This window comes from Pongo abelii, chromosome 4 (genome assembly GCF_028885655.2).
Source record: "Pongo abelii isolate AG06213 chromosome 4, NHGRI_mPonAbe1-v2.0_pri, whole genome shotgun sequence".
In the NCBI taxonomy this organism is placed as follows: Eukaryota; Metazoa; Chordata; class Mammalia; order Primates; family Hominidae; genus Pongo; species Pongo abelii.
The window spans coordinates 141,010,815-141,032,703 of record NC_071989.2 but is presented as its reverse complement, the minus strand read 5'-3'; the positions used below and the strand labels follow the sequence as shown (position 1 = coordinate 141,032,703).

The window sequence follows — 21,889 nt, the reverse complement described above, 5'->3', positions numbered from 1 at the left end:
ATGTGGCAGGACTTAATAGGCTTGGCACCAGAGAGCCGGTCCTGTCTCCTGCCCGGGACAGCCTGCTGGAGACCCAGCTCTTGCACCACCACCCTCTTCACCCCTACAGTCTTCTCTCCTCTGGGCCAAGTGTCCCCTGCCCCCTGCACTGTTGGGTTTCCTTCTTCTCTCGCCTCTCCCTGGGGAAAGTGAGTGGTTCTGGAGTAGCTGGCCGCCGTCATCAGCCCCCTGGCCAACTCCCTGCCATGTCCTCTGCTGTTGTGTGAATGACACAGCCATGAGCAGTCAAGGGCGGCTGCCTTCAGGGACTTCTGAGCATCACTGTGGTGTTCCCACGGGGCTCTGGGCTCCCCAGGGAGGGCACCTACCTGCCTGTCACTACAAGTTTGAGACTGGTCCTTGATGACCATCACCCACTGCAAAGGCATCCCATCCTGGAGTCACCCTCTGCCCCGGGCACCTCCCAGAGAGTCACAGTGAAAAGTGTTGCTGACGGGCATGGCCTGGAGCTGTGGCTTGGTAAGGCCCGCTGGTATCTGCACTCCAGCTGCTGGCCAGGGCCATGGGGAAGCAACAAGAGCTGCTGAGGAGTGGCCTAGCCAGAGCCCTGTTCACAGAGGCGGTGCATGTGTGCACCCTAATGGCGAGAGCTGTCCAGAAACGCAATGGGCTGCCCCTCAAATATAGGTAGGGAACTCCCTGTCAGTGAGGGCTTGCCTTGTTTATGAAAGAACTTAGGCCACATGGTTAGAGAAAACTCCTGACAGTCGTACAGGGGAAAAACTCCATTCAGGACAGGTGACATTTGGACAGAAATAGGCAGGGTGGTTAAGTGTGTGGGCTTTGGAGTTAAAGTGAGTTTTGGGCCCCAATCCCAGCTTTGCTCCTTTACCTCAGATGAGGCTCTGAGGCCCCAGGACCCCAGTGAGGAAGTAGCTACGTGACCTTAGGCAAACCGCCCACGCTTTCTGAGCCTCACAGTTCTCATCGGCCTCCTGGGTTGTGAGGGAGACATGGATGTGTGGGTGGTGCCAGACACAGCTGGCCAGTCCTCAGGAGATGTGATTGTGAGACTTCCTGGGTCTCCGTCTGCTCCTGATGCCCTCCTTGAACCCTGACAGTCTGGCCCAAGCCTCTCCGTCCTTGCTGGCGCAGCAGACAGAAGGTGGGGCTTCCTTCAGGCCATGTCCCCACCCTCGGGAGCTAGCTTGCTTTCAGCGCAGGTCACTGCACCCCACCCTCGCTGTAATCCATCCCAGTCCCCTCCTCCAACCCACCAGCCTCCCGAAGAGCTCCTCAGAGTCTTCAGACTACAGACCAGTGTCCCCAAAGATCAAAATGAAAGACAAATACAATCAGGCCTATCTGTCACCAACTTTATTTCTGGCTTCAGTTTGACAGTCAATGAAACAACTTGTTCAGTGTCCCCTCCCCCAGTGTTCAAGGTACCCTTCTATATATTAACTCTTTGCTAACATATTTAATATTTAAATACAAGGAAAAACAATAAATTACTCGTTGGCTAAGAGCTGGCTGCTGGCTGGCAGACAGGAGCGGCTGTTCCGCCCCTCTCCTGACCCTGCCTCGGATGAGGCTCCGAGGCCCCAGGACCCCAGTGAGGTAGCAGAATTCTGTACACAGTACTTATTACCAGGGACTCCTGGTGGCCACTGCTTTAGTGCTGGGGCCCTGAGTCTCTGAACCCTTGGCTCCAAGTGCCAGCAGCCACAGTCTTCCCCAATCCCCAACGCTGACAAACACACTCATTTAAATAACACACAATAATAAATAAGGCCAAGAAGAAGTGTGCCTGAGCTGCTGTCTGCCTCAGTTGCCTGTGTGTGAAGTGGGTCCCTCTCCCACCACATGTCTGGCAAGGGGGGCACCCACTGTAATGCTACAGTGTGCTCTAGGGCAGGGGAGGGGTGTAGGGACATGTCATCCCTGGGTCCACCGAGCTCAGGGCACTGGACGGAGGAGGCCCACCAGGGTGAGCCCTGGGCAAGGGGAAGGCTGGCGTCGGCTAGGCTGAAGACAGGCAGCACAGGCTGAGGTCTAAGCTAAGGAATTTTACCCCCTCCCTAACCCTCCTTCCCACCTCCCCAAGACATTTTTGACATCAGAAAGAAAAATGAATCTGCAACTTCAATAGTCAGGTCCTGTCTCTGCAAATAATGATGCTTTCGATGTTTCAGTTGAACCGTCCCTCGCGAAAAAGTTTCTTTAAATGTAAGAGCAGGTCCTTTACAAACTGGGCCACCTCGATTTTGGTGTCTCGGACATGCAAGCTGGAGAACTGCTGCAGGACAAAGAGGCCAGCACGTGAGTGGGGCGCCAGAGGCCGGGACGACCCGCACAAACCAGGGGCTTTCCAGGGACTGTCTCATTCAGTCCTCACGGAAGTCCCCGTGAGGTGGGGACTGTTAGTACCTCTACTGTACACATGTGGAAATTGAGGCCCAGGTAGGAGTTAGGAGCCCTTGAGCCCAGGTCCTGTAAATCCCGAAGGCCACGTCCCTGCTGCCACAATGGCCCCACCCCTGGGTGGACACACACACATCATGGATATTCAGCCAGCTTCCCTTCAGTGAGCCCAGGGCTGGCAGGAAGGGGTGCAGGGTGGGCGTGAGAGGTTGGGGGATACCTTACCCCAGCTGAGACCTTGTGCGGGCAGAATCCGCTCAGCATCCTCTGGGTCTTCTCGATGGCACTGCAGCCTGACACGTTGACCAGGGATTCCAGGGCCGCACAGTACTGTGGGGAGGGGACACCGAGGGGTCAGGCCCTGCTTAGGTGGCTGCCTTTTGTGAGTCTGCAGGAAGATGGGGCTGAGATGCCTGGTGCAGGTGAGTCTGGGTGGTGGGTAGGAAGGGCCCAGATTGTGGTGGGAGGGAAGAGAGCACTTGAAGCTTGCTTGGAACCCCAGCCATGGAAGGGAGGCTCAGAGAAGATAAGCCCAAGGCCTGGAGCCTCTGCCCCATCCTCCCTGCACCCAAAGGTCCTTACCACGCCAGCTGTCAGGTTGATGCTCCACACCATGCTGCCATTGCAGAGCGGGGCCTGCGGGAGCAAAGTGACAGTAAGCAGAGTGCTGGCAGGGGTTGTGAGCCTGCCCTGGCAGACCAGGCCAGGTCTGCACCAGCACAGGCCCCACACGCATCCCTGGTGTGGCGCAGAGGCCAGGCCTGGCAGCCCCTCAGCATTTCCGAGCTTCGTTTTCTGCTTCGAACAGCAGGCGTGGGGGTGAGGACCCACTGTTTAGGGTCTTGGAGCTGAGAGAAAAAAATTGACACCACTAGTAAGGGACAAGCTGCATGCGAGGCTTCCATAGTCAGGGCAGGAGGACAGGGGCCTGCGGGAAGGGCCAGGGCGGGGACGAGTGAAGTAGGAGTGGTCTGGGCCACTGTTGACCAAGACAAATCAGATGGGAGGCGGTGGGGATCTGGTGTATGAAATGCCCTGCCTTCTGATGGTGAGGGAACACTGCAGTTAGGAGCATGGACACTCTGGTGTTGGCCAGGCCTGGCTTGAATCCAGCCTCTGTCACTTAACCTTAGCAGAATAGGTTCATCGTACCTGCCTCTTGAGGTGGCTGGCAGTGATGAAATGACACATAAAGCACGTGCACCAGGCCTGGTGTAAGCAGCGCTCAGACATGTGAGCTGTTACTAGTGGGGCAAGGAGCAGACTCTGCTAACGAATCCTCCTGTACGGGCGGGCCTATTACGGCGCTGGGGAGAATGGCTGCATTGTTATGGTCAAAATCCAGTTGGCAAATGCCACATGGCTCTGGGAGGGTGCTGGCCCTTCTCTGCTGTCTTCTGTTCAGGAATGGCTGAGTAGGAGCTGGCAGTGGCAGACAAGGCCAGGCCAGGAGAGCAGGTAGTCCCTGGGGAGTCTGCCAGACACCTTCATAGGTCCATCCACAGTGCTGAGCCCCCCAGCCCAGCTCCTCTCTCCCTCATGGCTGGGCTGGGCCTTGGTCCATGGGGATTTTTCCTGACCCACAGGCATCTTAGGACCAGGCCCAGCCTGCTCATGACCTCATCTTGGGAATCACCCACCCTGGAGCCCTCATAGCTAGGACCCTGGCTAGCCGACACTCACCTTCTGGTTCTGGGTGATGTTGACCAGCTCCTCAATGAGCTCCCTGAGGGCTGTAGAGGGAGGCACAGGGCCTGGGGAGGCAAAGCCACCGAGGCAAGTGAGAGCAATGACCGTGGTCAACAAGAGTGCCATGAGGCCCAGTGCCAACAGGAGAGGATTGAGGAGCGGACGCATAGGCTGGGTGGCTTGTGGCCTTGGTGTCTTGTGGCAGCTTTTATAGGCCCAAGTGGTGACGCCTGACACCATGGTCTCTGCTTTTTCAGGCACTATCTAGAAACCACATCTTTACTCATCTTGATTTTACTTTGTGGAAAATCCAGTGTCGCATGAAGGAAAGAGTTTGATTTCTCGTGGACTTATTGAGAAGGGTCCAGGGCAGAGTTTCCAAGATCTGGGTGGGTTTAATTCCAACGGCAGGCAAGGGGCCCTGAGAGCGGTGTGGCATTTGCAATGCTGCCCTGAGTTCCAGCAGTTTTGCCTGTGACAACCCTGAGTACCTGGACAGCTGACCCAACTCTGAGCTCCTGTCCTCAGACCCTTTTGGGGCACCAGAAGTGCTGAGCAGACTGTCTTAGCGCACTGTGGCTGTGACCACAGTCTACCAGCTATGGGAATCTGGGGAGTTTTATTTTTTCGAGGAACCAGTCTCTTAAATTACTTAATACTTGCTTGGATACAAAATTCAAACAGGCAATAGAAGAGTAAATTTCACTTCTTTTGGCTTGCCTAATTCCTCCTTGGCCCCACTGTGGGAGGGATTGTCAAAGTTCAGATTTCCAGGTCTCCACTGAGAGATCCAGAAAGATTCAGAGGTCTTCCTGGGACCTTTTCTGGTGTTTTATTTTTTTGTTTGTTTTTTAGATGGGGTCTCACTATGTTGCCTGCCTAGGCTGGCCTCCAACTCCCAGACTCAAGCGATCCCCCCACCTCAGCTTCCAGAGTGGCTGGAAGTAGTGTGCACCTGTGTCTGGCCCCTTTAATTTAAAGTGTATGGGCCATCCTTCTGGGAAACTCTTAACTGGGCCAGGCTGGCAGCCTTAGTCCAGGTCAGAGATTGTAAGTGTTCCTAGTGCCACTGGGGCTTGGGGTGATCCCCTTTGCTCCCCAGTCTCTGCAGGATCAACCCCTGCCATCTGGGGGCCTCAAGTTTCCCTTCTGCAGAATGAGTGCTGTGGAGGGCGGCTCCTGGGCCTGGCCTTTGCAGCCATGTCGCCTTTTCCTGCTCTTCCCTCATTTTCCTAGAAGTCCTCCAGGAACCCCCACAGCAGAGGCCACGGCATTTGCCTTTTGGGTGTTGATGTCAAGATTTCTCTCTTACCCACTTCCTCCCCGAGCCAGCGCCTCCCCAGGCCCGCTCTCTGCCTGCTCAGGCTCCCTCCGTCCTGTCCTGGATGGGGCTCAACCTCCTCACAAGGGTGTGCTTGTGACCCTTCTCACAAGGCATGCTGGATTCCCGCTCAGAGGCATCCCAGGCTTGCCCACCCTCTCTTCCCACAGGGAACGTCATTCCCACCCTCTCTGTCCACACTCGAAGCTTCCCAGCCCAGCTGCTGGCTCTGACTCCCAGAAGTCTGCCCCTTCCCCTCGAGGGCCCCCAGTGCCTGGAGTGCCGCTACTTGGCCGTGTGACCCCTGTACGGGCCTGTTTCCTAATCTGTAGTAGAGAGCCCACGGCATCTCCCACAGGGTCTCCGTGATGGGGGAAGGAGCGGGGAACTACCCTGGGCTGTGCAACTCCCGGAGCCCCGCCCGGGTGAGTCAACGCCCGTTATCCCCCATGGCCACCAAAAGCCCTGCCGGGAGCGGTGGGCAGGCGCGCCCCCGCGCGTGGGAGAAGGCGCTGGCGCGGCGGTTGCGGCGGCGATGGCCTGCGGAGATAGGGGGGTGGCCTTATGTAACGGGAGATGGGCCCGATAAGCGGGATCTGCGCGGCCGGGCCCTCCTCCGCGGCCTGCGGCGGTGGCCGGTCCGGGAGGCAGGGGTGGGCGCGCAGACCGGCCAGTCTGGAAGCTGCGGAGGCTGGCGAGGGGGCGGCAAAGGTGGAAGTGGCGGTCCGAGCGCCAGGCAGGGCAGGGGCCGGCTGCACACCCGGGCCCGCAGCGCCCCGAGCGCCCTTGCGCACCGGCGAGGGGCGGGAGCGGCCGAGGGGCCGAGGCGCGCACGTGCCGCTCCAGCACCGGCCATGTCAGGCCGAGGGACCCCGCGGGCCCGGCCGGGCGGCAGCCCCTGCCCTCGAGGGTGGTCTCCGGGGACCAAGGCGTGCCGGGCCGTGCGGAGAGGCGCGGCCCAGATGACTACATCAGAGGGTCTGTTGCTTGTTTCTAGATTGTCAGCGGGGATCCACTCCCGTGCGGGTAATTTTAATTAACACTAACTACCAAAGGGCCGCTCCGGGCACTTGGCGCATGTGGCTCGCACCTGCCTGCAATGCGCCGCGTGGGCCGCCCGCTTATGGCTATGGGGAGCCTCTCAGCTTTGCTCTGGCCCCGAAGCGCTGGGATTGGGACCGCCCTTCCTCCAGACCAGCTCATCCTGGGAAAGCTGGGGTTGCTTTTTTGGGTTTCTCCGGACTCTGGGTCTCCGTTGGCAAAGACGTGATGCCCAGTCAGGAGGAGTAAGGCCTGAGAGAGTTGTTTTTGTAAGTGAAACGATTTTTTAGATTTGTATTTTTAGGAAAATTACGAATGCAGATAATTTTAAAAATCAGGAAGGTTGATTATGTAAAACGGCAGCGCTGGGAATCCGTGCTCTATGGGCCTCTGGCATTGCTGCTCCTCTTTTGAGTGAGGCAGTTACTGCCTTGCTGTGTCCCTTACTGTCTTTTAAAGGTTGTTTATAGGCCGAGCACGGTGGCTCACGCCTGTAATCCCAGCACTTTGGGAGGCCGAGATGGGCGGATCACGAGGTCAGGAGATTGAGACCATCCTGGCTAACACGGTGAAACCCCGTCTCTACTACAAATACAAAAAAATTAGCCGGGCGTGGTGGCGGGCGCCTGTGGTCCCAGCTACTCGGGAGGCTGAGGCAGGAGAATGGCGTGAACCCGGGAGGCGGAGCTTGCAGTGAGCCGAAATCGCACCACTGCACTTCAGCTTGGGTGACAGTGTGAGACTCCGTCTTAAAAAAAAAAAAAAAAAAAAGGTTGTTAAGAAAATCACAAGGAAGGAGGAAAAAATATACTTCCTATTCATTAAGTGGAGGTGGAACATCACAAAGGTCTTCAGTGTCACTGTCTTCACGTTGAGCAGGCCGAGGAGGAGGAAGAAGAGGAGGGGTCGGTCTTGTCATTTCAGGGGTGGCAGAGGCAGGAGAAAATCCGTGGATAAGTGGATCTGTGCAGTTCAGAATCTGCTGTTCAAGGGTCAACTGTGTATGTAAAAAATTCAGTGGAATCTCCACCTTCCCTCACAAGTTAACTATTTTTCTTAGGTTTTTTTTTTTGGTATCCTATTATTTTATGTAAATGCAAGCAACTGTGAATATATGGTCTTATTTTCCCTTGTCCCTACATGTGAAGTGGCATCATATAAACCTTTTGCACCCTGTTTTTTCTCACTTATTATAAAAATAATATATTTTTGTATTCACACTTAGATTGGGACGTTTAGACTTTTCTTCGTTCTCTTCTCTCTTATTGAAACTGCCATTTTTTGACTATATACCTCTTGGACTTGTCCTTGAATTTTCTTTTTATTCTATTTTCCATTTAAAAAATTTCTCTTCTCTGGGATATTCTCATAGCTTTATCTTCCTGAGGGTATTTGATTCTTTGTGTGTGCGCGCGCATGTGCACATGCACGCTAACAGCACTATGTTCTTGTTTCATTGATGAGATATCTTCTAAGTTTCCTTTTTCATACATAATCTTTATTTTCTCCAAGTTTTCTTTAAAAAATTGTTTTGAACTGGGCGCGGTGGCTCACGCCTGTAATTCTAGCACTTTGGGGGGCCGATCGCTTGAGCCCAGGAGTTTGACACCAGCCTGGGCAACATAGGGAGACTTCACTTCTACAAAACATAAAAAAAACTTAGCCAGGCATGGTTGTGCATACCTGTGATCCCAGCTACTTGGGAGGCTGTGTGGGAGCATCACTTGAGCTCAGGAGTCGAAGCTGCAGTGAGTTGTGATCAAACCACTTCACTCCAGCCTGGGTGACAGAGCCAGACCCTGCCTCAAAAAAATTTTTTTTTCCATCTTATAGGCTTTCCTTGCACGTTAGGTGATCCTGGATTGCCTGCACATGTTAAAACAGGGATCTCTGAGGGTAAATGTGTGGGAGGGGGCTGTTTCCTATAGGGCAGGTGGCTGTTTTCACTTGGGGAACCTCCTGTGCCAGTTTCTTTGTCGTTTTTTGGCAGGCAGGCAGGTCAGCTGGCGCAGAAAAGATTCTCCCTGTCTCCAGCATTCCGGCAGCAAGGGTGGAGAGAGGGCTGGGGTGGGGGCCTCGGCATCTGTTGACTTTTCCTGATTTCAGCATATTTCGACCGCCCTCTACTGTGTCTAGTGTTTCTTGGTCCAGATATCCTATCCGGAGAAAACCCTGCTGCAGGAGAGTCACTCAACTTTGATGAATAAAAATGGATATCTAACTGTTTCTTAAACTGAGTTTCAACAACTTTCCTTATTTTCACCCCCTTCTCTTCCGGTGTCCTTGGTCTTCTCCCAGTTCCTGAGCATTCTTGGGATTCTGTAAATCAACATAGGTTTCAGCTGGCCTAGGATTCGGTTTTCTTGGGTCAGCCAAGTAGTCTGCCCACCGTCCATCCACTTTCCACTTTTCAAACGCTGGTGCTGTCATCCATTTCTCCCATTTTGGTGGGTTTCAAACTTTAGAAAATTCAGTTACTGTCATTTTAGTTGGTTATAAAGTGGGAGTTTGTGTTTATTCCATTGTTTTTACTTGGACTTTATATTTTTAATGTAGAGAGTTTATAAACAAGCAACAAGAGGCAAACACTAATCTTGCACCCCTTTTCCCTGGCACTATAACACCTCTGTATCTTTGCTATGCACATTTACATTTTGTTAGAAAAATGAGATAATACATTATATAGTTTTTACTCCTTTTTCACTTAAAATATATGAAGAGCATTCTCCAATGTCAGTATTCTGCATTTAAAAAAAGATTACACAAAATGTTATTGTGTGAAGTACAGATATGCAAAAAAATAAAAAGCCCCATAGTCCCAGCATCCAGAGATAATAATCATTGTAATATTTTGGTATCTGTCATGCTAGTATGTGGATATGTACAGGATAAGTACCTTATTCCTAAAATAAAAGGGAAATAACTTTTATTTTCTTTTTTTTTTTGAGACACAGTCTTGCTCTGTCACCTATGTTGGAGTGCAGTGGCACCATCTTGGCTCACTGCAACCTCTGCCTCTCAGGCAGAAGCAATCTTCCCACCTCAGCCTCCTGAGTAGCTGAGACTACAGGCAAGCCACTACGCCTGGCTAATTTTTGAATTTTTTGTAGAGACCAGGTTTCACCATGTTGCCCAGGCTGGTCTCAAACTCTTGGGCTCAAGCAATTTGGCTGCTTTGGCCTCCTGAAGTGCTAGGATTACAGGTGTGAGCCACTGTGCCTGGCTGACATATTTTATTTATTGATTAGTATTTTTTTTTTGAGACGGGGTCTCACTCTGACACCCAGGCTGAGGAGCAATGGTGCAAACACGGCTCACTGCAGTCTCGACCCCCTGGGTTCAAGTGATCCTCCCACCTCAGCTTCCTGCGTAGCTGGGACTACAGGGCACCATCATGCCCACACACACTGGCTGATTTTTAATATTTTTTGTAGAGATAGGGTTAAACCTTTAGATACCACGGTTTTACCTTGATATCAAATCAAGGAGGTGCAAGATAAATGTTTGCCTTTTATTGCTTGTCTCTTTTATAAATTCTCTACATTAAAAATATAAATTCCAAGTAAAAACAATGGAATGAGCATAAACTCCCACTTCATAACCACTCAAACCATAGTAGCAACAACCTTATCCTGTTGCCCAGGTTGGTCTTGAACTCCTGTGCTCAAGTGATCCTCTTATCTTGGCCTCCCAGTGTGCTGGAATCACAGGCATCAGCCACTGCACCTGGCCTGTTACTTAATCTAATACATTTCTGCGCCAAGCCCTGGAAGACAAATAATTACAAATAATTCCCATAACAATGATAAGTTCATACATTCATTAAGTAAATGTTTATTGAGTGCTTACTATGTAGGTGCTAAACAAAACAGCACAGTCTGTCCTCTTAGAGATACATTCTAGTGGGTAGAGATAATGAACAAACACATGATATATAGTATGTTAGACAGTGAAAAGTACAGTGGAGAGGGAAAAAAAAGAGGGTAGGTAGAATGAGTGAGTGCACTATTATATATGGGATGGTGACGTAAGGCATCACTGAGAAGGTGTTATTTGAGCAGAGACCTGAAGGACGAGAGGAAGTGGCCATGCAGATATTTGGGGGAAGAAATTTCCAAGCTGAAGTCACAAGTAAGTGCAAAGGCCCTTTTCTTATTTTGTTAGTGCTGCTGTAACAGAATACCCAAGACGGAGTAATTTATAAATAATACAAATTTATTGCTTACAGTTCTGGAGGCTGGGAAATCCAAGATCAAGGCTCCAGCAGAATTGGTGTCTGGTGAGGGCTGCTCTCTGCCCCCAAGATGGTGCCTTCTTGCTGTGTCCTCACGTGGTAGAAGAGCCAAAGGGAAGAACCTTCTCCCTCAAGCCCTTTTATGAGGGCATGAATCCCATTCCTCCAAGGCCTAATCACATTTTAAGGGCCCCACTTCTTAATAGCATCACCTTGGGGGTTAAGTTCCAATGTACGAATTTTGGAGTGAAACATACACTCAAACCATAGTAGCACCAAAGCAGGAAAATGCCCACTGTGCTGAGAATTAGCAAGGAAAGCCAGAAGGAGTGAGGGGAAGCATGGGAGAAGATACTGTCAGAGAAGTATGTCCAGAGCATATGGAGACTTGTAAGCCATTGAGAGGACTGAGGATTTCATGATGAGTGACATAGGGAGCCACTAGAGGTTTTGAGCAGAGGAGTGACATGACTCAATTTACCTTTTTTCTTTTTTAAAAAAAATTTGAATTAATGTTATATTTACAGAAAAGATACAAAAATAGTACAGAGAGTTTCCATATCCCCTCCCCTTACCCAGCTTCTCCCAACAGTAACACATTACATAATCATAGTGCAATGATCAAAAACAGAAAAATGAGCATGGATTTATTAAGTAAACTGGATCCTATTCTAATCTCACCAGTGTTTCCATTCACATCCTTTTTCAGTTTCAAGATCAACCCAGGATCTCACAGTGCATTGAGTTAATTCTCTTTGGCCTCCTGCAGTCTGAATGGTTCCTCAGTCTTGTCTTTCATAACCCTTACATTTTCCAGGAATACTGATGAGTTATGCTGTCAAGTGTTCCTCAGTTTGGTCCCCTTGGTGTTTTCTCCTAATTGCACTGAGGTTCTACATTTTCACAGAGATGAAGTTGGGGCCTTCTCACTGCATCAGGTCACAGGGTTCATGAGGTCCATGCCTTCTTATTGGTGATGTTGACCCTGACCACTTGGTTAAGATGGTTTCTGTCAGGTTCTTCCATGATAAAGTTACTATCTTTCCCTTTTTAGTTAATATATTGGGAAAGATAGTTTGAGATTATATAAATTTTTTTCTCAGATTTGTGTCTACTAGTATTAGCTTCATCAGTGACTCTTGTCTGAAATGATTTTTATTGTGGTATTTGCCTAGTGATGACTTTTCTTTTTCCCTTTCCTTCTACATTTATTACTTGTAATTCTACTATAAAGAAGTGCTGTCCTTGTCCCTCATTTTTTTTTAAAGTAAGTACTTGTGTATAGCCACATAAGTTCATGAATATTTATTTTACTCTATGGGTTATAATCCAATACTGTCTTTATTTTGTTTCTCAAATTGTTCTACCTTTGATCATTGGGAGTTACTTCAGGTTGGGTTCTGTGTTCTTTGAACAAACTCTACCTTTTTTTTAAAAAAAAAAATTTTCTTAATTTCTGGCACCACAAAAAATTCTAGGGTCATTTTGTATTTTCCTTGCCTCAGCCCTGAAGTCAACCACTTCACCAAGTAGCTGGAGTTCTTTTTATTGAAGAGCGTGTTTTAAAATCGAGATCTTGGAAGTAGGTGTCCTCATTATTACTGGGGTGTCATCACACTGGGCCCTCTTTAAAGAACTTTGTTACTTTCACTATAAGTTTTCATTATTTTCTTAGTGGTTACCCTGGGGATTACAAATGAACACCTTAATTTAGATGAATGTCAACTTAATTTCCATTTCAAAAGTTCCTATATAGCTCTGTTGCCTCTCTCTTTTGTAGCATTATTGTCATATAAATTATATTTTTATATATTATAAGCCCATCAACAGTGTTAAAATTCTTAATGCAGTTCCCTTTCAATCATATAGGAAAAGAGTTGCAACCCAAAATACTTTTTTTTTTTTTGAGACCGAGTTTTGCTCTTGTCACCAAGGCTGGAGTGCAGTGGCGTGATCTCAGCTCACTGCAACCTCCGCCTCCTGGGTTCAAGAGATTCTTCTGCCTCAGCCTCCTGAGTAGCTGGGATTACAGGCGCCCACCACAATGCCTGGCTAATTTTTTGTATTTTTAGTAGAAACAGGGTTTCACCATGATGGGCAGGCTGGTCTCAAACTCCTGACCTCAGGTGATCCGCCCACCTCGGCCTCTCAAAGTGTTGGGATTACAGGCGTGAGCCACTGCTCCCAGCCCCCAAAATATATTTATACTTTTATATTACCTATATATTTACCTTTACCAGTACTCTTTATTTGAGTATTCATGAGCATTTGAGTCTAGTTTCATTTTATCCTAAAGGATTCATTCTCCTTTTATATTTCTTGTAGGGCAAGTCTGGTGAAGACAGATTTTCACAATGTTTGTTTATCTGGGAGTGTCTTCATTTCTTGTTTTTGAAGGACAGTTTTTCTGGATACAGAATTCTTGGTTGAGGCTGGGCACAGTAGCCTACACCTTAATCCCAGCACTTTGGGAGGCCAAGGTGGGAGGATTGCTTAAGACTAGGAGTTTAAGACCAGCCTGGGCAAGATAGCAAGACCCCCTGTCTCTTAAAAAAAATTTTTTTTTTTTGAGTGTGGTGGCACATACTGGTAGTCCTATTTGAGAGGCTGAGGCAAGAGAATTGCTTGAGCCCAGGAGTTTGAAGCTACAGCGAGCTATGATTGCACCACTGCAAAAATAATTCTTGGTTGATAGTCTTTTTCATTCAGCACTTTGAATATGTCATCTCACTGCTTTTAGGCCTGCATTGTTTCTTATGAGAAGTCACTTCTTAGCTTTACGTGCTTCTTTCTTTTGTTTGAGATCTCTTTTTCAACAATTTGACCATGATGCATCTAAATGTGAATCTCTTTGAGTTTACCCTACTTGGAGTTTGTTCAATTTCTTGGATACGAAGATTAATGTTTTCATAAAATTTGGGAAGTTTTGGGCTACTATTTCTTCAAATAGTCTTTCTGCTCCTTTCTCTCTTCTGGGATTCTCATTATGATTGGTATACTTGGTATTTTGGTACACTTGATAGTGTCTCAAAGGTCTCTGAAGCTCTCTTCATTTTTCTTCATTCTGCCTATTCCTCAGACTGTATAATCTCAATTGACCTGTCTTTGAACTCACTGATTCTTTCTTCTGCCAGTTCAAATTTGCTGTTGACCCCCATCTAGTGAATTTTTATTTCCATTATTGTATTTCTCAACTCCAGAATTTCTGTTTGATTCTTTTTTATAATGTTTGTCTCCTTACTGATAGTCTTGATAATTTGGTGAAACATCATTCTCATAATTTCCTTTAATTCTTTAGACTTTGTTTCTGTTAGTTCCTTGAACATGTTTATAATAGCTGATATCTAAAGTCTTTGCCTAGTAAGTCTAACATCTGGGCTTCCTCATAGATTGTTTCTATTGACTGTTTTTTAAATTGCTGTTTATGGCATGGGTCAGATGTTCCTGTTCTTTGTGTGTCTTGTTTTAAATACTATATCAATTATTGAAGTCAGATTACCTACACTCCAGGGTTTGTACCTGTTACTATTTCTTATTGTTGCTGCTGCTGGTTGGTTCTATGTCTTTCCTGGACTAATTCTGCAAATTCTGTATGCTTTGTCATGTTTGGTTCCTGAAGTCTCTACTCAGCCTAGTGGGTAAGCGAATAATTGGACAGATATTTCTTTCTAATGCCTTGAATCAATAAATTTTCTAGCTTTTGTCAAGTGTGTGCATGTGTGTGTATTTGTGGAGTCATGTCATCGATGTGTCAGCAGGCAGTTTACAACTGCCTTTATCTTCATTTCTGGCATGAATTGAGTTTCAAGGTCAGCCAGAGATGAGAGCTTAGGACCCTCGCAGGACATGCATACATCCCTGCACATGCACATGGACTTCTAGATTCCCAGGAATATGCTTGAGCTTGTCAAAGCTCCCGTGGACATCTTCTTCCCAGATTTTTCCTTTTAAGTTTCTTGGTCAGCCTTTTGTTTGCTCCACCTGATAACGTTGACTCAGGCAGCCACAGGGTTAATCAATTGCCACTGATTATTCTGTAGGAAGGGCTGTTTTCAGAGTGAGCTCTGAGTTAAGTCAAATAAAGATAGGTCCTGAAAATGGAGCTTTTCAGTGAGTTGCCAGACAAGTCAAATAGAGGCAGTTCTCTAGTAGTGGAGATCTGGAGGACCTCCAAATCTATTCTGTCTCCTCCAGTGGTTACTAGGTTGCTGATTTTCACAGATACTAAGAGGGCTGTTGGTTTTCAAGTTACCATGGAATAAGGGAGAAGGGCATGGGATTAGGGCAACTTAAAATGCCACTTTCTGTTCTGAGATTCAGCTGTTTTCCTTTAATAAACACACCTCAGTTTGTCGCTATCCATTAATTTCCAAAGTTCTGAAAAAGTTGATTTTGTTGCTTTTATGAAGAAGCAGATTTTGGATGGCTTTTACTCCACCCTTATGGAAGTAGAAATCCTTTAGATATTAAAATTATAAACTTATACAGATCCTTTGGATTCAATCGACACCACAGGGTTCTTTTTATGGCCTCCTTTTCTGATATGCAAACACCTTTTTCCAACAGTGAGAAACTCAATTCGTATTGTCTACCACACAGGTATGTATCTGTTTGACTTTAGTGTATACATAAAAATTTTGGAATTGCTAACCCACACCCCTGTGAGAAACACATTTTCTTGAGTTATTTTAAAAAGATCACTGGCTGCTGTGTTGAGAACTACAGGGAGCAGGCCCCAAATCAGTGGGAGCAGTTACGTGGTTACTCAGATTATTCAGGTTAGAGATGGCAGTGGCTTGGACCAGAGCAATGATGGTTTAGATCAGGGGTCCCCAATCCCTGGGCTGCAGACCACTACCTGTCCTCAGCCTGTTAGGAACAGAGTCACACAGCAGGAGGTGAGTGACAGGTGAGGGAGCATTACCGCCTGAGCTCTACCTCCTATCAGATTGGTGGTGGCATTAGATTCTCACGGGAGTGCAAACTCTATTGTGAATTTGCATGTGAGGGATCTAGGTTGCGTGCTCCTTACGAGAATCTAACTAATGCCTGATGACGTGAGATGGAACAGTTTCATCCCGAAACCATCCCCCTCACCCCACCCATCCATGGAAAAATTGTCTTCCACTAAATCGGTCCCTGGTGCCAAAACGGTTGGGGGCTGCTGGTTTAAACGGTGAGGCATGGTCAGATTCTGGATGTGTTTTGAAAATTGAACCCATAGTATTAAACTGATGAATTAGATATGAGATGTAAGATAAAGAATCAAGGATAATGCCAATTTTTGCCTGAGCAATTGGAATAATGGAGTTGCCATTAACTGAAAGCCTACGGAAGAGATTCAAGTTCTGGGAGCAAGACTGGTTTTGGTCATTTTAAGTTTTAGACGTTTATTAGATATTCAAGTGCAGATAGATGCTCAGTTATCCACAGGCAGCTGAATATATCAGTCAAGCATTTAGGAGAGATCTGGATTGGACACAAACATTTATGAGTTATCAGTGTATAGATGGTGGTTATAGGAGTGGTCAGTGCCTTGCCTGTATCCTATGATCCTAGGAACTGCCAGTGTGCTCCTGCCAACTTTCAGCTGCTGCTGTTTTTTGGTTTTTTTTTTTGTCTTTTTAGACAGGGTCTCACTCTGCCACCCAGGCTGGGGTGCAGTGGCACACATCACAGCTCACTGTAGCCTTGAACCCTCAGACTCCAGGGATCCTCCTATCTCAGCCGAGTAGCTGAGACTCCAGGTGTGTACCACCATGCCTTGCTAATTTTTTAAAAATTTTATGTAAAGATGGCGTGTCACTATGTTGCTCAGACTTTCTTTTTAAACTGTGGAGATCAGCTGTGCTGGTACACATGGCAAGCCAGTAACTAACATGTGCTAGAATAGCCCTCACTCAGTAACCCTGGCAAGTTGTTATATAAATACTCCAGGTCTCTTGCCCCTTAGGTGGGATAATTCTGAGGTATATATTTGGCCAAACTCCCCAGAGTCTCCCTGGGGCACCAAACTCTAATTGCCCACTTACCGTAGCTGGCTTAATAGTAAACTTTTCATTGGCTGCTTTCTCTTTCATACACAATTTCCCCAATTTCCTACTGATTACTTTCACGTGAAGCATTGTTTTACGTTCTGCTTCTGGGAGAACCCAAACTAAGATCATTTAAAGCTATGAGACTGGATGAGATCACCAAATAAGTGAGCACAGAGAAGAAAAGAGGTGCAGACTCTGTGAGTACTAAAACCTGTGACACTGAGGGGCCAGGGAAATGAGGAGGAAACAGCAAAGGAAATGGGATGTGCAGGTATTGCAAGGAGGTTGCAGGGAGGAGGCAGAGCTGGATTCCAGTAGGGCTGGGGATTGTCAGGACAGTTTGAAGACAATGCAGTGGAGGGTGACATAATGATGGGCCATGGAATTTAAGTTGAATAAGCAGAGAAGGACAGACATCAGGGGAACAACCTGGGAAAAAGCCATAGAATCAATGGATTGAGATCTCAGTGGGGTCAAAGAATTGCTGGGGTTGAGGACCACAGGAGAATTGTAGACACCATGGGGTTATTGGAGAGTGAGATGCTTAAAACTGAGATTTTGGAGGGATGCAGTTATTGTTATTAAAAGGACCGGGCTCTAGAATGAGACCATAGAACTGAGTATCTTCTCACTGGAGGAAAGAAAAAGGGGCTGAGGGAGGCTGAGGCAGGCAGATCACTTGAGCCAGACGTTCAAGACCAGCCTGGCCAACAAGGCGAAACCCTGTCTCTACTAAAAATACAAAAATTAGCCTGGTGTGGTGGTGCATGCCTGTAATCCTAGCTACTCAAGAGGCTGAGGCAGGAGGATTGCTTGTATCAGGGAGGCAGAGGTTGCAGTGAGCTGAGATGGTGCCATTGCACCCCAGCCTGGGTGACAGAGCAAGACTCCACCTCAAAAAAATAAAAAAAGGCTGAGAGGCCAAGGAGTTGTATTAGACCATCACTTGGATATTGAAATCAGCAATGATTATTAGTGATGGGGTGACACTGAACCGGGAGCTAAACTCTTCAACAAATAAGAGGGAGTGACCAAGCTGGGGATGAAAGATAACTGCAACAAGAGTGAAACGAAGACAGCTTTTTCTTGAACACTTACACACTATTTTGTAGGTGGCAAGCAATTCTAAGCAGTTTGTAAATGATGTTGTTCAATCTTCATAACAACCCTACAAAATATGTACCATTTTACCCACTTTTACATATAAGGAAACAGAAACAAAACAGGACAAATAACTTGCTCAAGGTCCCCAGCTAGTGAGTGGTGTGCTAGGATTTGAGCCCAGGCAGTCTGGCTCATTCTAACCTCCATCCATGCTGTGACGGCTATTCATTCCAATGTGGGGAAGGGGGATATTTGAAGAATGATCTAGAAGCAGCAATGAGAAGCCAGAAAGGCACCTATCCCATCTCCAAACCCATGGGCTTCTTGGAATGAAAGCAGCCACTCTCAGAAGTGCTGCCAAGGATGCTACATACTCAGGGGGAAACCAGATTTAAAATTGGGACGTCTGTTTCAACTTGCAAATGATACTTTTGTTTCACTGCCTATATTGATCTTGTATTGCCTTTGTTATTCCTTGCTGCAACAACTAGCACTTTCATTAACATGTTGATAGAAGGTAACTGGCTTTAATATTTACTGAGAAATGTTTTATTTTGCAATTAAGATGACTGTTTAATTTTGATTTAGCAACAGATAACATTAAGAACATATTCTTTGCAAAACTGCGTTTGCTAAGGCTAGGAGATGTTGAATTTTATCAAATATAGCTGCTAGAATTTTTTCAGAATTTTTTTCCCCTTCGGTTTTATTATAGTGATGATTTATCAACAGATTTTTCATTTTCTGAAATCTTGCATTCTTGGGATAAAAATATCTTGGTTATTGTTGATGTTTAATTTATGACTAGAATTGATTTGCTCTTAATCTTACTCATGATTACATTTAGGACCCCCCCCCCCCACCCAGGATACTCTGTCTTAAGGTCCTTAGCTTTAATCACATCTGCAAAGTTTCCTTTGCCATATAAAGTAACAGTCACGGGTTCTAGAAATCAAGACCTGTCTATCTTTGGGGGCCAACCATTTAACCTAGCACAGATGCCTTAGGACCTTAGGGCTTAATTCTCTTCTGGACCCAGTTGAGAAAAGCTGTCTAGGCAAACATGCTCATTATAGCTACAGATGGCACAAAACCATGCCACGTGACTGAATCAAGACCCGGTATGGTCCTGGCTGACTCTGAATGACAAAACTCTACAAAGCATAATTCAAAAGTGTGTGACTTGGTTGCATTCTGTGTGGAATGGAAGGATTCAATATGTCAGCTGGCAATTCCAGGAAAAAGTGTGATTAGGCTTTTCTTAGAAATGGCATCTGAAGAGCAAATGGAGAGGCCTGCTCTTCCAGGTCTGGTTGGACCCTACAGGGAGCAGGCCTTGACTTTGTGAGTGAGCCTGGCTTGCCTTCCACATGGCAATGCCCACTTGGAGAGGAATCAGGATTGATGGTGAAACCAGTATGCTACACAGGATAGAGGCGGAGGAGTGTTACAGGCTTCTTCATGATGGGCAGATCAGGCCTCAAGTGGTCAGAGCTTTCCAAAGGTGGGTGTGCACAGTGGAGAATTTCCTCTCTGTAGAGAGAGCTCTGAGTCTGGATGACCATCTGGAAGAGGGATATGTAGGAGGAGAAGGTGGTGGGTACTGACTTAGATGATTACTTAAGGTTCCTGTCAAACTTTGAGACCCCATTCAACTACTTCAAATTTTAGTTGGGGAAACCAAGTCCCAGAGAGAAGTCACTGGATTTATAAAGTTAAAAGCAGAGCCAAACATACATCTCACCATTTCTGGTCATCCTCAGATATTAATACTCAGTTTTTCAAACCACACGCAAGGAAATAAATTCAGAGGTAACATTTAACTATGAGTTATATTAATACTCAGTTTTTCAAACCACACGCAAGGAAATAAATTCAGAGGTAACATTTAACTATGATTTAAAAAAAATACCAAAACCATAAATTTTCAAGGCAGTAATTAGCTCCTTCTCAACAGTGCTTTGAGAAGAAGCATGCATTTGCACTGGGGAGGGAGGCACAGAGTCGAGTCTCGGCTGTACTGCTGAACCCTGAAGGCCTGTCAGAGGCTGCTTGGAATGGGATGAAGAGCAGCGAATCAGAAACAGGAAACTTGTTTCACTGAAAATTGGACAGATTGCATGATTTTAGAACCTCTCAACATCCAAAATCCTAGACACAATGTTCCTTTGAAAGAATATATTTTCTTATTGACTAAGTTGATATCAGAAATAAGTTTCTTATTATACACTTTCTGAGGACCTACATTTCTATGGCATTTAAATCTTGGATATTTTTAATGAACATTGAATCCCAGGGAACTAACACTGCATTTCACAATCTCTGAGCACTGATCGATGTTCTTTTTAATCCTGTAGAATTTCTCCACATATTCAGAACGTCCTAAAAGCTCCACAAAATCTTCATCATGAGTGATTACCAGAAGCTGGAAGTTACGCTGCTGTGAGCGACTTTTTATTATCCTGAAACAATATATTCAGAACATATTATTAGTAAAGAGCATAACCCCTTCTTTGATTTGAAAAGTCACTGCAAACCTTGTCAGACACATGAACTTGTGCTGTGTGTCAGGGCCCCAGCTACCCTGCAGGAAGTGGAGGGGTGGCCCCAGGCCTTCAGGCCAGCCAGGCAGGAGTCTCTTCTCCTCTCCAGACAGTAGAGACACATGGCCTGACTCCTCACTTAGGTCTGGCTTAGGGAATCACAGGAATACAAGAACTAGTTTCTTCCAGATCAGAAGTTCTCACTAAAGCAGGTATAAATATTTTATTGAGTTTTCCTTAATATCCAAACTGTTCAACTATAGAAGGCTTACTCCTTCGCCTGGGATTTTCTCCTTCGCCTGGGATTTTCCTGACCTGTTACTACTTTTCTCTGGAAGAAAAATTTAAAAGTAATAAAGACAAACTACAGGTAAGGGGAATAACACTGCTTTCTTAAGAGCTGGGTCTACTTAGAATTCTGCCACCACGTCACTAGATGCATCATTACTATGACACACAGGGACCTGAGTGGGTGTTCTGGGAACATTTTGCTGAGGTAACCAGCAATGTGACTGAAACCTGAAAGACTTTTTCTTTTAGCTAGCCACTTATCCCCTTCCTGGAGCTGGATGCACTTGAGATTTCAAAAGCACTCGCCCTTACTTGTGATGATGGCTGCAGAAAGGTGGCCCTGCGCTGCTCAGCTCTCCTGGCCCTCTCTGCCAGAAAGGGACTGACTGGAGCCAGGAGTGCCTGAAACACCTCCTTTGACCTCAGGGAAAGTGCGTTTTTCTCTGCCAGTATAGTCCTTATGCAAGAGCTGCTTGACAACCTTGGCGTCTATACCGACCCCAGGTGAATGTGGTAAAAGGTGTGCAATTTTACCCTCACTGGATTTTACCTAATCTCGAATAAGCTTTTTGAGTAAGAGCTCTGTCATTCCTCACAGTTGTCTGACACATGTGGAAAGCTGGGGAGACAGTCCTAAACCCACTACCACTACCTGCAGATGTCTTAGCAGGGCATGCTAATTGCTATGCATGACATGTGGGTTCCTCTGGTAGGTTTACAGGAAAACCAGGCCAGGAACCCCTCACAGTGACTCTCTCCCTGTGAACACACTTGGGGAACTGCAGGATGTGTCTGGGGCTGCTATTCACCATCTAGTTCCTTTAGGAGGGATCTGAAGAATTACTATCAAAAGGTAAAGCCCAGGGCCTGGCACCAACTGGCTTCCCCAAGAAGTGGGGAACACAGCTAGAGAACGTTTTTACCACAGAACTCTCTTGATCTTGAAGAACTATCACAACCTGTCACCAAATGTGAGATACTTACTCAACCAGAGCATGTGCAAGAGATTCAATGTTTTCTCGGTCAAGATTTGTTGTTGGCTCATCCAAGGCAATGATGCCACAGTTGAGGCAGAACGTTTCAGCCAGGGCCAGGCGAATGATGAGTGAGGCTAATACCTGGAAAAAAGCCCCTATGTGAGAAGCCCAGCACAGACCTTCTCATCTCATGGCAGGCAAGCAGTCCTGACATGATCTTTTCAGCA

The 21,889-nt window shown here is 46.8% G+C and overlaps 2 protein-coding genes across 5 annotated transcripts in view; both read right to left on the bottom strand.

The window, feature by feature from the left end:
- Positions 1-1,360: 1,360 nt before the first annotated feature.
- On the bottom strand, positions 1,361-6,249 carry IL13 (interleukin 13). Of its 2 annotated transcripts, XM_009241035.4 has the most exons (5): positions 5,827-6,243; positions 4,108-4,178; positions 3,007-3,060; positions 2,650-2,754; positions 1,361-2,299 (listed from the first exon to the last, which is right to left on the bottom strand). In XM_009241035.4, the coding sequence occupies exons 3-5, from the start codon at positions 3,037-3,039 to the stop codon at positions 2,192-2,194; spliced, it is 246 nt and encodes an 81-aa protein (XP_009239310.3). In that variant the 5' UTR covers positions 3,040-3,060; positions 4,108-4,178; positions 5,827-6,243; the 3' UTR covers positions 1,361-2,191. The 2 variants fall into 2 exon arrangements, with proteins under 2 accessions (XP_009239310.3, XP_002815912.3); XM_002815866.5 differs by having other exon boundaries at positions 4,108-6,249.
- A 13,415-nt stretch (positions 6,250-19,664) lies between these two features.
- RAD50 (RAD50 double strand break repair protein) overlaps positions 19,665-21,889 on the bottom strand; it is an 86,657-nt gene continuing 84,432 nt past the window's right edge. For 2 of the 3 annotated variants that reach the window (XM_002815863.5, XM_063724246.1), the window contains exons 24-25: positions 21,670-21,803; positions 19,665-20,313 (exon numbers count right to left, since the gene is read on the bottom strand). In XM_002815863.5, coding sequence (XP_002815909.3) covers positions 20,127-20,313; positions 21,670-21,803 — 321 coding nt within the window. In that variant the 3' untranslated portion in view covers positions 19,665-20,126. The remainder of the gene's footprint in view (positions 20,314-21,669; positions 21,804-21,889) is intronic. The other variant, XR_010140024.1, reaches the window with a different exon arrangement.